General features: G+C 35.1%; 4 protein-coding genes across 11 annotated transcripts; 1 reads left to right on the forward strand and 3 right to left on the reverse strand.

Moving 5' to 3' along the window:
- Window positions 1-19: 19 nt before the first annotated feature.
- On the reverse strand, window positions 20-5,882 carry CstF64 (cleavage stimulation factor subunit 2 CstF64). Of its 4 annotated transcripts, none has more exons than XM_088034024.1 (9): window positions 5,748-5,882; window positions 5,621-5,699; window positions 5,151-5,574; window positions 4,915-5,098; window positions 681-813; window positions 601-630; window positions 436-530; window positions 247-392; window positions 20-200 (listed from the first exon to the last, which is right to left on the reverse strand). In XM_088034024.1, the coding sequence occupies exons 1-9, from the start codon at window positions 5,797-5,799 to the stop codon at window positions 81-83; spliced, it is 1,263 nt and encodes a 420-aa protein (XP_087890150.1). In that variant the 5' UTR covers window positions 5,800-5,882; the 3' UTR covers window positions 20-80. The 4 variants fall into 4 exon arrangements, with proteins under 4 accessions (XP_087890150.1, XP_087890149.1, XP_087890152.1 ...); XM_088034023.1 differs by having other exon boundaries at window positions 681-816; XM_088034026.1 differs by lacking the exon at window positions 601-630.
- A 134-nt stretch (window positions 5,883-6,016) lies between these two features.
- On the forward strand, window positions 6,017-10,744 carry APC4 (anaphase-promoting complex subunit 4). The gene is made up of 4 exons (XM_088034021.1): window positions 6,017-6,230; window positions 6,275-6,561; window positions 6,609-7,328; window positions 9,641-10,744. The coding sequence occupies exons 1-4, from the start codon at window positions 6,119-6,121 to the stop codon at window positions 10,742-10,744; spliced, it is 2,223 nt and encodes a 740-aa protein (XP_087890147.1). The 5' UTR covers window positions 6,017-6,118.
- Window positions 10,745-10,774: 30 nt separating this feature from the next.
- Window positions 10,775-12,430, reverse strand: LOC148176210 (pfs47 receptor-like). 4 transcript variants are annotated; one of them, XM_088034031.1, is made up of 5 exons: window positions 11,643-12,430; window positions 11,415-11,594; window positions 11,093-11,295; window positions 10,912-11,055; window positions 10,775-10,864 (listed from the first exon to the last, which is right to left on the reverse strand). In XM_088034031.1, the coding sequence occupies exons 1-5, from the start codon at window positions 11,647-11,649 to the stop codon at window positions 10,775-10,777; spliced, it is 624 nt and encodes a 207-aa protein (XP_087890157.1). In that variant the 5' UTR covers window positions 11,650-12,430. The 4 variants fall into 4 exon arrangements, with proteins under 4 accessions (XP_087890157.1, XP_087890156.1, XP_087890159.1 ...); XM_088034030.1 differs by having other exon boundaries at window positions 11,093-11,298; XM_088034033.1 differs by lacking the exon at window positions 11,415-11,594.
- Window positions 12,431-12,507: 77 nt separating this feature from the next.
- Window positions 12,508-14,740, reverse strand: LOC148176211 (pfs47 receptor-like). Of its 2 annotated transcripts, XM_088034028.1 has the most exons (5): window positions 14,633-14,740; window positions 14,404-14,589; window positions 13,964-14,163; window positions 13,084-13,227; window positions 12,508-13,032 (listed from the first exon to the last, which is right to left on the reverse strand). In XM_088034028.1, the coding sequence occupies exons 1-5, from the start codon at window positions 14,637-14,639 to the stop codon at window positions 12,943-12,945; spliced, it is 627 nt and encodes a 208-aa protein (XP_087890154.1). In that variant the 5' UTR covers window positions 14,640-14,740; the 3' UTR covers window positions 12,508-12,942. The 2 variants fall into 2 exon arrangements, with proteins under 2 accessions (XP_087890154.1, XP_087890155.1); XM_088034029.1 differs by lacking the exon at window positions 14,404-14,589.
- Between the last annotated feature and the right edge of the window lie 30 nt (window positions 14,741-14,770).

The following is a 14,770-nucleotide window of genomic DNA, read 5'->3' on the forward strand; positions in this document are numbered from 1 at the left end:
TTTCAATTAAACGATATCGTTTAAGTCATAAAGTTTAATGAATTAAAATAAATGATAATTTTTCTATTGAATACCTTAAATTATCGATGGGTACTCTTCGCAATCTGTTCTTTCAAGACCAGTATACTATTTCTTTGCTCGGGTGGCAACATTGCAATCTGTTCATCAGACAATTGCAACACCTGCATTATCAGCGCAGCCTACAACCAAACAGTCAAAACAAATAAAACCAGTAAAGAAAAATACCTTTTCTTGATCAGACGCCCCCGCAGGTCCTATATTCGCCGTAGCACTAACACTTGGGCGCGGCCCTGGTAAAGCCCCCTGGGGTCCGCCCGGTATCTGTAGAGGAGGCCTAACCGGCTGTGGCGGGTTCGCATTTTGCTGAGGAGCTAAACACACTTTACACGTTGACTTCATTTTTTTTTAACTTACGCATGTTCTTTTGTCGCGGGTCAACTCGCTCGTTGCTTCGTTGTCTCGGGTCTGAAGGGAAATTCGGGGGGCCACCTCTTGGATCTCTGCTGAAGCTGGATTAAACACAATCAATAGAGTTTAGTTAAGTGAGGGGAGATTTTTCGACAGTTGGTACTACTTTACCTTTCGATTTTTTGATCCACTTTAGGAAAGCTGTGTTAAGTTTGTTATTATAAGTGATGGGGAGGTGGAGTGGTACTTACTTTTCGACGAGTGGTGGAGGTAATGGGTTGGGGAGTTGTCCTGGAAGAGTGCGCATGTCTTGGTCACCCAGGCGACTCAATCTAGGGTCGGCGCCGGCTCTAGGATCCAGAGAGCGTAAATCGACGTCTTGGGCTACTGGCAAGCACACAAAAGGGGAAAATTAATACATGAAACGTAATTCAAAAATATGCAGCAATAACAGTAATTATAAATCAGTGCTGGGCAATTTATCAAAAATATTATAATAACATAACTTGAATTCATCTTAAAGAAATATAAAAAGATTTTAAGTCAGATCTAAAGAGAATCGAAAGAATCTAAGCAAAAATCCAAAGAGAATCAAAAAGATGTAAAAAAAAATATGTGCAATCTAGAGAAAATCAATATAAAATACAGAAAAACGAGAAAGAAGGAATTTGAGAACCAGATAAACATATATACAGGGTGTTTTTGAAATACACTACCAAACAAAGTTGTCTAATTGGTGAAGACAAGTAGAATCAATTGACAAAAAATACTCTATGTAAGTGTTCGTTTTCAAGAAAAAATTAATTGAATATTTGTTCAAAATTTCCAGTTCGCCACTAGATTAAAAATTATAATCTTGATTGCTTAAAAGAATTTGTAGAAAATTCAATGAGCATTTTGAGTATGTATCTTTAAAAATAGAGAAAATCTGCAGGGAGTCTATAATACAGATTCTAAAGAATATCTAAATCTAAATTTAAGAATGCACAATAAACTAACAATGTAGAAAATTTAAACAAAATCTAGAGAAACGAAGAAGAATCCAAATAGAATTTACATAATCTAAGGAAAAAAACAAAAAGGAATCAAGAGGAAGGATCTAGGATTAATTCAAAGAGAAAATCTAAATTTAGCGCAATATAAAAAATTTAAACAGAATCTGGACAAAATCTCATTAATATTAGAAAGAGTCTAAAATTAATTTAATAAGAAATTTAAGTCTAAACACAATTTAAGAATAGAAAGAATCTAAGGAAGAACTAAAGGGAATCAGGATGATCTAAAAAATAACTAAAAGAAGGTACGTCCAAACTAAAGAAAATGAAGATAAAATCTGAAAAATCCTACAAAAATCTAGAAAATTAAAACAGAATCGAATTTGAAGAGAACCATAAGGACTCTAAAGGCAATGATACATTTTAAACATTTTGAAAATCCAATAAGATTCGAACAAGATTCGAATGACAATTTGAGAAACATAAGAGAGAATCTAAAGTTAATCTAGAAAATCTAGAAATATCAAAAATATTTTCTAGTAAATCTAAAGAAAGGAATAATTTAGACAAAATCTTAATTATTCAATGATCTAATCTATAAAAATCCATAAAAGATCAAGAAAATCCAAGAATTTAGAGTATTCAATAAAAAAAATAGAAAATGTAAATTGAATCTAGAAATTGTCTAAAGAATCTAAATAGGATTTAGAGAATCGAAGAAAAATCTTCTAACAAGATCTAAAATGAGTTAAACGAGATGATCTAGAGAAAATAAAGTTAAAATCTGAGCAAAATCTATTAAGAAAATTTATTCAAAATCTGAGAAATATCTCATTAGAATTAAACAGACTCCAAAGTTAATTAAAAAATAACTATAGAGCTTCGAGGAAGAATTGGACCGAATTTAAAAAGAACCATGCGGACTCACTACTGTCTTGGTTGAAAACATATTTTAAAAATCCAGTAAATTTCGAAAGAATGAAAAGAGCAATCTAGACAACATCTATTTATCTAGATTAGGTATTCAATGAGAATCGAGAGAATTTGTGTAAAATCCAAAATGAATCTAGGAGGAAAATTCAAAAATTTAGAGTATCTAAAAAATTGAAACCTTAAAAAAAATTGAGAGAATCTAGAAGTTAATCTAAAAAGAACTATAAACTAACTAAACACAAGCTAGCTAAGAAAAATCGAAAAAAAATCTTAAAAATTCAATTAGAATAGTTTTCAAGTAACCACTTCTTTTTACCCCCACTTTAAGTACCGAGGGGTGTAGTAGGGGATGGTAATGAGTAAGAAAACTCATCTCAAAGAAGTCAAACTAAGAGGTCCAAAAGGGTCCTATATTTATAAGCATTCGTGTTAAGTCATTTTTATTTAAGAGATTCCAAACAGGGTCTCGCATTCATCAAGTTTATACAGGGTGATTTTTTAAAAACGGCAGGCGTTGTAGAATTTTTATTTACGAACCGATTTCAAAAATTAAAAAAACAAATTAAGTGGTTTTTAATTTACTATAAACTGATGAATTTAGAATTTTTCTAAATGTCTTAGTATCTTTTGGGCGATATTCAACTTTCTTATTTTAAATTGGCACCTATATTTTTTTTTCACAATTTGGTAGACATTAATTTTCTTGATTCAGAAATGTGTAATATGTTCACTTTTACAAAAAAATATTTTTAAAAAAAATAGCAAAATTGAAAAAAATAGGCAATAAAAGTTAAAAAAATCTAAGTGCATGGTGTCAATTGTGCAATGAAAAAAACGGGATGGCGTTTCAACAGTATTTTAATTAAATTAGGTACATGTTTTTTTCTCATTTGTAATTATTACCGTCTTTTGTTATCAATAATTTCAAAAAAGATTGCCAATCCTTTCTGTTATTTGCTGCTTTTTGACATTCCAATAATGGTATTGTGTTATTTGACAGGACGCACCTAGATTTTATTAACTTTTATTGCCTAAATTTTTTCATTTTTGATAATTAATAATTAATGTTAACAGAGCTAAGCAAAAAAAAATTGAAAATTGTCAATAAACGTGTCAGAATAATTAGCAAAAGAACGAAATATCATGCTCGTGGTTTTAAAATTAATAATTTGGTCGAATTATACAGAAAACTATGGAAATTTTGATTCATAGCTTTAAAAATACTTTTCTAAAATCTCTTTCTTGGTCTAAACATTGTACATCGTACATAATGGTGAAGTTTGAAAGTAAAAACAGTTTTAAATTTCATTGTTCTAGCATAATGATTATCAGCCCTAAGCATGAATTTTGGCTTCATCCTTAAAGTAAATATTTTTTAAATTCTTTCTTTTTGCTTTACAATTTTGTACTTTGGTACAGGCAACAAAGGTGTCAAAGGTAGTAAAACTGCGAAATTGCATTCTCGTGACCTTAAAATTACTAAAAAAGTCTAATTATATTTCAGATTATAACTTGACAAATAAAATTTTCTAAAATCCCTTTTTTTACAGCTAAAATTCTGTGCTTTAGTGAAGTTTGCAAGCGCATCGAGAATAGAAATATTTGCAAATATTATTGTTCTAGGCATTAAGGTTATTAAAACTACGTAATTAATTAGAAATTCTGAAAATTTTTTGTTTTTCTTTAAAAGTTTTGCAATTGGGTAAAAACAAGTTTGTAAAAAGTAGTTTTACTTCTAATTTTCATTCTTTTGGCGTTAAAACTGCTAAGATAATCGACAAATAAAAAAAACTATGCAAATCTTGATTAGTTCGATTTTTTTTATAGTTCTTGTTTCAAAATTTTGCCTAAATGTTTTCATTTTTGATAATTTTTTTAAAAATATTTTTTGTAAAAATAGAACATATTGCACATTTTTGAATTACAAAAATTAATATCTTTCAAATTATGAAAAAAAAAATGGGTGCCAATTTAAAATAAGAAAGTTGAATATCACCCAAAAGATACTAAGACATTTTGAAAAATTCTAAAATCATCAGTTTATAATAAATTAAAAACTATTTAATTTGTTTTTTAAATTTTTGAAATCGGTTTATAAATAAAAAAATTACAACGCCTGCCGTTTTTAAAAAATCACCCTGTATGTATTATAAGTTCCATCTTGCGTACGAATAAACATAAACTGAGTTTTTTGAATCTTAACAGGTGAAACAATTGAAACAGAGTTTGGGGCAAATCCAATGAGGATGTAATTGAAATCTAAAAAAGCCCGAAAATTTCATAAAAACAAAAATAATTTGAACAAAAACCAAAGAAAAACCTCGAGAAAAACGATAGGTATCTCCATGAACAAAACAAAAATAAGTTTACAAACTTATAGCTAATGCTCCTACAATTTGGTAATAATTTGACAAATGTAACAGGTCTGTTTTAAGCACTTGATACATAAATTACTATTTTAATGGTATTAAGTGTCGCCAACCCCTCAATAAAAACTCTATCCGAGAAAGTATTAATATGTATCAGTATAATAAACATACTAGACATTCGCTCTCACCTGAGAATCCAGAACTCTGACTATTTCCATGCAAACTGGGGGCCGGCACAGGCTGGAAATCCCTAGGAGGCTGCACTGGCGCCGGATTACTCGCGAAATTGTTATTAATGGGCACAGGCCCACTTGAAGACTTCTCTTTAGGCGTCAGACTTGATGGAACTGGATTCTGAGGATGCAACAGTGTCTAAAAATCTCCCATTAGTCATTCTAATTCAACTAAAAAACAGACTCCTTACACTTGCAGTAAGCGGATCTACGATCCTCATTACAACCTGTGCCTGCAACAGTGCATACGCCAACTGTGGATTCTGCAACAGCATCTGCCTAGCCTCAGTGGGGTTATTCTGAATACACAACTTCATCTGCTTCATCAGCTCAAACATTTGCTCAGGGGGCAACGACGCCACCGCTTTACTTATAGCCTCCGGAGCTTTCTCCGCTTGAATTGGCTCTCCATAAGGATTTTCAACAGGGGGCTGATTCAAAAGGTTCTGCATTTCCATACGCGACTTCTCAGTACACGCGTTGTCAACACGGAGATTGCGCCCCCCGATTTCGTAACCGTTAAGATTCCGCATTGCGCTGAGAGCAGTCTCTTGGTCACGGTATTCACAAAAGCCATAACCTTTAGGTTTGCCGGTTTCTCGGTCAAAAACCAATCTAAAAAGTTAGGTTAGGAAATCCCAGTTGTGTTATCTGAGCTTACTTGAAAGAAAGAACTTGACCAACTTCGCCGAAGATATCTTTGAGCTTCTCCTCGGTGGCCTCGTAGGGGATGTTGCCCACTAAAACGCTATATTTAGAAGAATTCCAGAATATTAAAGAGAACTTACCGAAAACTGATCTCATGGATTTATCCATAATATTTGCTTCTAAGTTATCCATGATTAGTGTTTTGTTTTAAAAAGTGCACCGCGAAATCAACACAGCCGAAGAACAGTGACTGATTGACAGGTGTCACCGATGGTAAGTACCAACATAACCGCGCACAAATCCCCTAAGACAGAATCCGTTCAAGCGATTTTCACCGCAATACACAATTTTTTATTAAATATTTTGCTTTGAGGACGAACTTATAATTGCGGCGTACGTTAAATTACGTCAGAAACGTGATGCGTTTCAATCAACACTACACATTCTAGGTTGGTACTCCTGCAGTTGTCAAACCTAACCTCACAATTTCAAAATTTTCAACGCCGGTTCAATGGCAACAATTCAGGCAATAAAACAACTAGAAGAGCGAAATGTGGCCAGTGAAATTGTCCACATGGTGTGGAGTGACCGGATGGACCTTGTAGCCTTGGCGAACATTAAAGGTTAGAACTCTGAATTTAAGACTTTTTTTATCCTTCGTTTGTAGGTGAGGTTGCTCTCCACCGCCTCACATGGACCAAAGCGTGGAATCTCAACCCCCCAAAGGACGGTCTCAGCGTCAAAGCTGTCGTGTGGCGCCCCGATGGTAAAATCATCGCCATAGCATACAGTTCGGGGCAAATTATTCTAGTGGAAGTTGAAAATAAGAACGTGGTGTTCACTATTGACACCAAAAGCGATATTTCGTGTCTTAGTTGGATTCAAGATAAAATTGTGAAGGATAAGAGCGTGCCAAATGAGGACAGTAAGCAGAACCAGTTTATGAGATTTATTGTAAGTGAGTTGGTAGTATTGTTGCATGACTGAAGTTAAATTCGTAGGATCTGTCGTCAAATTTCTTGCCAGAGCCGGTTTCACAACAATTTGAGACTTCAAATGGAGATGAGAATAAGAAAACGAATCTCTTACAAGAACAGAGTGATTTAAATTTGTTGTTGATTGGCACAGATGATGGTTTCATCCACATCCAAATCTTTGGGTGTTTCCCCAGTGCTGTGGTCGACTTAAACACTTATTTGAATACTCGTTGCTCTGTTCAAAGTATCCACTTAACTGAAGGCTTAAGTCAGATGTTTGTCACAGTTAAAGACTCAACCAACAAAATCAAACTTCTGTCTTTCAATTCCGAAATTTTTTCAAGTCATACAAACGAACTCTTTGCAGTGGCTCTCAAACATATAAAGCTAACTTCGTTACTAAAGTACATATCTAGTACCATTAGCACGATAACAGAGTCCTGGGAAAGCATCCTTCTTGAAATGGACAACAAACTGTCCAACTACGCTAGCAAAGTTCCAGAAGGAGGAGTAACAGCCGATTTTTTGGAACTGCTGATGTTTGGTATTTGTTCCGATGAAATGAAGGCGTTTTTGATACACGATTTGACTAAGAAAGGACTCGAAAAATTCGGACAAACAATTGAAATGAGCTACAGTAATATCCAGAAGTTGATGCTGAAATATGTGATGAAGTTTGGACAAAATATCACCTACCATCTAGCGGAATTGAGGGGGATGGCGCGACTGGAGCATCGATACAAGGTAAGAAAAAAAAAGAGGGCAAGCAGAGGTGGATGTTAAGGAGGGCGCCCGGGCCACAGAATCTAAAGAAATTGCAGAGAAAAAAATCAACGAAAATTTCGACAATATAAGGAAAATTTATGTTGTAAAAGGGCCAGTAGCCAAACAGGATATTATTTAAGAAATATATAAAGAGAATTTAAAGAATGATCTAAAGAAAATCTTTGGGCTCTAAAAAGTATCTACATATGTATAGAGAAAACAAAAAAAAATACCTCAGAAAACCTAGAGACTTTAGATTCTAAGGAAAATTTAATGAGGATACAGAGATTGAAGAGAATCTAAGAATTTATAGACCATCTAGATACAAATTTTGGAAAAAGAAAATCTAGAAAACCCAAAGACAACCTAAAAAATCAGCCCGACCATGAAAGACTTTGAAAATTTAGAGAATGTAAGAAAAATCAAAAGAGAATTAATAGGCAATTTACTAAATCTAGAACATCCTATGATAATTTAGAGAATTTGGGGCAAATCTACAGATAATCTTCAATAAATCTAGAGAGGATTAAAAACACAAGAATTTGTGGAAATTTAGAGATTCTAAGGAAACTTGATAATCTAGAGAAAATCTGAACAGCTAAGGAAAAGTCTAAAGAAATGTCTAGAAACTCTAAACATAACCTAAGGAAAAAGAAATCCCAAAGACACTTGAATAAAGTCTAAAAAGAATCGAAAATTGAGACACTCTAAAACAATCCAAAATAATTAATTGAAAGAGAATCTATGCAGTCTAGAGAAAATCAAAAGTCAGTCCAAGGTGAATCTAGAAATTTAAACAAAACCGCGAGATTGTCTAGAGAATTTAAAGAGAATTGAGGGAATTTTAGGTTAAATTGAAAAAAGGAAATTACAAAGTGCACAGGACACACTAGAGACTGTAAACACAACTTTATTAAAATAAAAAAAAGATTGAAAATGGGGATTCTAAGAACAATTCAAAGAGAATTTATGAACAAAGAAAATGAATCGAGAAAAATCTGGTGTTTTTAGACATAATTAAAACCGAATATAACAAGAATTAAGAGAATATAAAGTTTATCTAAAAATAACTAAAGATTTTAAAGACAATCTAAAAAGAAGTTATAGACAATCTTCAATATCCAATGAAGATCGAGATGGAATTTGAGTAAAATTCAAAGAGAAGTTTATAAAAATTTAAAAAATCCAAAGAAATAATTTTGCACAATTTAGAAAAAATCTAGAAAATTTAAATAGATTTCAAGTATCAGGAAAATATAAAGAAGTTTAAAAATCTACGAAGATATAAAGTAATTTAAAGAATCTAAAATATTTAAAGGATCTGAAAAAATACGTATTCGAAAAAGTTGAAAATTTCATGAATTTATCAGAACAAAATATCAAAAATAATTAAAATTGAAAAAATCAATAAAAAAAAATTGAAAACACAAATTTAAGATTAAAAATTGAAGACATTAATTTAATTTACTAATGTAAGAATCACTAATTTATGACATTTCAAAGATTTAAAAACAGCAAAGAGAATCCAAATTAAATCTGGAAAATCTATGAAGAATTTAGGAGAATTTAGATAGTACCCACGAAGAATTTGAAGAATTTAAAGAAACAGGACAGAATCTAAAGGGAATTTTAATAGTCGACTGAGAATCTGAAGAAAATATCAAAAGAATTTACAGAAAAATAATTTAGAAATTAACGCATAGGATAGAAAATTTAAAAAAATCAAAACAGAAATTATAGACAATCCAAAGAAAATGTAAAAATAATCTAAAGAGAAACATAAAGAGGATCTGGAATAAACACAAAGAGAGTCTAGAAATTCCAAAAAATTCAGATACTTCAAATTTATAGACAATCTAATATAAAAAATCCAAAAAGAAAATTTCAAACTCAAAGAGAGAATCAAAAGTTAAAATAAATCCAGACAATCTAAACAGAATCTAAGAAACCCTAGAAAATTCAAACAAAACTGAGAAAAAAATCTTCACATTAGAGGTTTTGACGGCTAGAATTAAACTCTGCGCGAAGTTGCATTTTTGGAACTCCATGGATTTTCATAATCACAGTAATCCTGCACTTGACGTCGCGTCTTTCTGTGCAAACTTGTCTGGTCTTCTTCTGGGTACTGTTCAATGAATAGGTCGAAAATGATTGACAGGTCTTTTTCCACATGACAACATATTTAGACCCTGTTTGTTTTTCTAATGCGCCCAGAAGCCAAATCCGCCTTTGGAGCAATGAGTACAATGAGTACCCTATGTAACTCCACTATTTTGACGCATTTTTCCTAGATTCTAGGCCTCCAAGAGGCCACCATTACCACCGCCATCTTGTCAAACGGCGCCTTCTTGATAAAAGGCGGCGAAATGCAGCAAGTCATCAATAATTCCATCATCAACTACAAAGCCTTCTTCCGATGGTTGTACACTGCGATAATCCACGTTTTGGAAGAACAGGTCCCAAACGAAATCCCGAAGATGACCCAACAAGATCTAGCCTACATTACGGAATTTCTGCAAAATTTTGACCATATAGGCAAAGATTCCCAAGAGAACGGCTTCAAAATGGAACGGTTAGGTCAATATTTGAATGAGGGTCCATTGACTATTCATTCGAGCATGTCTGGGAACGACTGGAACACTTTTTTGGCTGAGAACCAGTGCATCCAACAACATCCGAGTATTTTGAAGCACTTCCACGATATGTCTCTTATTCAACAGTATAAACACTTGAGCAAAAGTGTGGAGGAGATTTTCATGAGTCCGAAAGAAGCAATCAGTCGGCAGTTCCACCTCCGCCACACGTTCGATTGTTTCCAAAGTGGTGACACCCTCAAAGTCACCCAAATCAACCTTCACAAAGAAGCTCTAGTTTTTGCTTTCCTGCAACCACCAGAAACTGTCTTCTTACTCCAGTTGTACATAGTCGACGGCAATTGTTTCGTGAAGTGCGCACGCATGTTTTTCCAAGACTCTGATCTTCAATACCACGTTCTAGACGTGAAACTGTACTCACCAACAGTGCTATCAGTGCTGCTCCAAGAGAACAGCGTTGCCAAAATAACGATTTTGTCACAAATACCCCTAAATCGCGCACTAGAAATGTTTACAGAGGTGAGAGACCCGAATGTTCCTGTGTTCGCGGGCGGAGAAATCGTTGCTATCAATGGACTGAACTTGGTCTCACGGTTGTCTAAAACAATTGAGGGTATGACGGGGGCGGAGTTCGCAGTGTCTGGCAGTAGGAAAGTCGGGATTGTATTGGCCGAAAATCGGCGGAAGGTGCGGCTATATGAGATGGAAGGGGAAGAAGAGGAGGACGAAGACGCTGATATGACCAGTAGCACGTTCAGGGAGGCGGAGATGAGTGTTCAAGAACTGAATATTTCTGCGTAATTCGTGATTTATTGAGATTCGTTTAAATAATCAGAGACGGAGAACCAGAATTTCGTACTCAGGAGTCGCTATTTCTTCACCCCCATATGGTAAATAACACACCCCGTGACTAGGGTGGACCTGGGATCAACCAATGAACAAATTGAAACGTTTCGTCACTTTCTTACTTTTCCTATGGTTTGGGAACCTTCATGGAACGCCCTACCGACGTATAGAGGCTCGCCGTTGCTAGTGTGCCCCCCTTGAACCGCCCCTGCAGGGATGTGTCCAGCGTGACTTGGCACCCATTCGAAGTTTGGTTTACACAGAATCTAAACAAATAAGTGGAGATACAAGTGACCAACTTACTTGAAATTCGTCAACGACGTGTTCTTCACCGTTGTGGGCCACATAGGCGGAGTTTTTCCCAGGGATCACTTTAGCAGGGATGAGATCGCCTTCGTGGTAGGCCCGACCGACGTATTGGGCGTGGCCATCGGAATCCACGCCTCCTTGGACTGCGGTAGGCGGGACCATGCCGTAAGTGGAGGAGGAGTCAACCCAACGATAGGCTGCTTGGAGAAGGGAAATAAAAGAGGATGAGTACAGAAGATTTTTGTGCAGTGTACATGACATAGATTAAGTAGTCACGGTAAACAATTGAAAGCGAAAACAAAGATCTCATAGTTACCTTGACTTCTGTTTACACTAGTTGGATCATGTTCGTCGTGAAAAGAAGGAGTTGGAAGTGACGTGTCGTTTAATGGGGGATATAAATTACCAGAATTTGGGGGGTAATTGGGGTAACTGAACGCTGGAGGGGGTTGAATTGGAGCAGAGGGTGAAAATTCTGGTTTAAAACCGTAGTGGTCTACAAACACAGTCGGTGTGTTTAATGATATAATTTAAGCAAACTTACCTTCCATTGCTTTGTACGTCTGGTTTTGCACTGTAAAATGTTAAACTATAAATTTATTTTTATCTTATCTTTTTGTTTTGACGAAATGTAAATAAAATCACATGAAGAAAATCATTTTCAACACTTTCAGAATCAGGTGACTAATTCGAAGCGCTAAAACCTTTTCGCGTCATAGTAGGCCACGATAACAGTCGCAGGTCGTAGATAGAATGTCATGATCATAGCGAGTTGTTAATCTGTCGGCTGGCACATTGCGAACGTGTGTGTTTAGAAGCCAAAAAATTGATAGGGTAGATAATGGCAGATATCAAGACATAACGTTCACAGGCTAACAGTAAACTGTCATCTTTCCTGATTTTACTTTACTGATTTGCAAAGGAGCAATTTTAGAAATCATAATTTAAAAGAAATAAGTTAGATACCTGTAATGGATGCATGACAATTTTGATTAATAGATGGCTCCTCAAGCAACTATGAAACTAAAGTCACTAGATGAAAACTTCTCTTCTATAAAAGTGACGTTTTCATCTAGTGACCTTACTATGAAACATCAAACAAAGTTGTTTGACATTCCGCAGAAATTGCAGAAAATTAAAAATTTAGAGCATTGTGCAACTCCCTCTGCTGAACAACCAATCACAGAGCTGCATTTTGGCGCCTCCAACAATTCTCGACAGAAAAAATAAGGTCTAAATAAATTACTTTGTACTCATTTTCATTTCGTTGTTGAATATTTGATGATTGATTACAATCATTGATCACCAACCAATATTATCACGTGCCATAGCATGTGTTCGATTGATGATTTTTAATTGATCACAATCTATAATCTTATGACAACTCAATCTAACAAAAACTGACAAGCTTAAAGTAGTAATATAAGATAATTAATTTTATTTCAATACATGACTCAGTCAGTTTTAACTATCTAACAAATAAATGGACGTCTAAAACAGACTTTAGTTCACAACTGTACAATATGAAAAAAAATTATTTGGCTGTACAAAAGTGTCAATTTGCTTATCGGCTTGTCACATATTAAAACACGTAAGAACCGATATGACTTTGCGGTTTTAAAACATATTCTAGTACAAATTCTGTTATCAGGTAATCAATTAAATGAACACAAAAAACTGCAAAAAATGTTAACCAGATTCTAATCTTTACTTAAGTACTTTGATCTTCTTAAAAATATCATTTCGTCATTGACCTTCAGAAAACGAGTGTTTATTGTGATACAATCTAATACTACTGAAAAATTATATTATTACGAGTACGCCAGTGTCCGTCCAATTTTGCTTCACGGTCTCAAAATCAAAACTTCATATTCCGAAAACCCGAGCTCTTGACCATCAAAAGGTATAAAACACTTTTTGTAACTTTCTTGTACCTAAAAGAGTATTTTTTCAAATAACAAACAATTTGTAAGCACAATTCTGACCTTTCCCACGGTATGCGACCCTTTGTGTTTCACTCTGCCGATGTACAGAACCTCACCAGCAGCCGTGCGCCCCCCTTCGACGGCCCCCGGTGGAATGTATCCGTCGCTGCATTGCACCCAATCAAAACGTTGCTCGCACAAAACCTAACGAAGTCGAGGGATATTTTAGTTTGGGCGCAAACTGCATTCATACCAGAGCTCATTACTATCAGTCCACTCATTAAAAAGTTAAGTTGGCAGCAGCCCTTAGTGATTTTTATCGGTAACAATTGGCAGCAAAAGCGATTGACCTTGACGCAACTGTGGCATGCGTAGAAGCTAATCATCTTTCACAACATTGCCAAAACTTGTTAAATTTTTATTAAAATCATTCTTTTGCAACAAATTTTTAAATAATTATTGATTAATACACTTAACTTTGACAACTTGTTAACCTCAAAAATGGCCACCTTCAATTTTCCCCTAATTTTCTCCCTAAAGAGTTGAAAGCCTGATTTACACCCACAAATTTTCGAAAATTTACGCAGGAGAGTGGACTGATAGCAATGAGCTGCATTTTACGTGGATTTTCCTGTAGCTGATTTACCGATTTACAATGGAAAAATTTTTATAAATACAATCGTCAAAGTTACTGATAACTGCTGATATAAAATAGAAAGTTATAAGGCCGGTTTGCAGAAGCTACGTTAAAACTTTCGATTAAATACTTAGCATGTTAAAGTCACCAATCACCAATCGTCAAATTAGTTGCGAGATTAACTTAATTTTATTTATTGTGTAAACCGGCCTTGAATCAAATAATCCAGTGACCAATCACAGAGTTGCATTTTAATTTGTGGCCTGTAAAAAATTCGCTGTAGGAAAAATGAAGTTTAGATACCTGAAACTTATCAACGGCGTATTCTTTGCCTCTGTACGCCACATAAGCCACGTTTTTGCCTGGGAGGATCTTGGCCGGGATCCAGTCGTTTTGGAAATAAGCTCTGCCGACGTAGATTTGGTGGCCATCGACGTCTTCGCCGCCACTGATGGCGGTCGAGGGGACGCCGCCGTAGGAGAAAGTGTCCACCCAGAAGTAGGCTGAAAATTGTTTATTGTAAGAGTGGAAAAACAACGCTTTACTGATGAGAGGGGATATTAGAGCCGAATTGAATATTCAATGGTCAGAATCGGGCCCCATCAAGTCGCAATTATTTCAGATTCGATCAATTAAAGATAATTACGTTTCGAGTACTACATTATTTGTTTTCGATAATAACGCGGTCACTTTGATTAGCGAACGTGATTCAGGGTTCAGTAATGAAATTACTACTTACTTACCCCGTTTTACTTCATTATTTGGTGGATGTATGGGACGAAACGGTATATGAGGAGAGGACTCTGGAGGCACACAGACAGGATAGGGACGCGGCCGACGGGGATTCACCGAACTAACGTCAGGGTAGACATGTTGAATCACGTGACTTCTTTTTTCGGACTTGAGGGGCGGACGGAAACCGATTTTTTCTAAAAAATGACTAGAGAACTTCCACAAAATTTGTAAACTTACCTGCCATGGCGATTGTAGTTCTACAAACAAAGTACTTACGAGATGAAGTTATCTAATCGGAGGTTAACTCCGCCCAGGAGTAGTCACGTGAAACGGATGTTACGCGTACTATATTGTTTAGGTCTAAAAATGGGGGCT

This window comes from Gnatocerus cornutus, chromosome 4 (assembly GCF_029298725.1).
Source record: "Gnatocerus cornutus isolate USDA-ARS CGAHR chromosome 4, icGnaCorn1.1, whole genome shotgun sequence".
NCBI lineage: Eukaryota > Metazoa > Arthropoda > Insecta > Coleoptera > Tenebrionidae > Gnatocerus > Gnatocerus cornutus.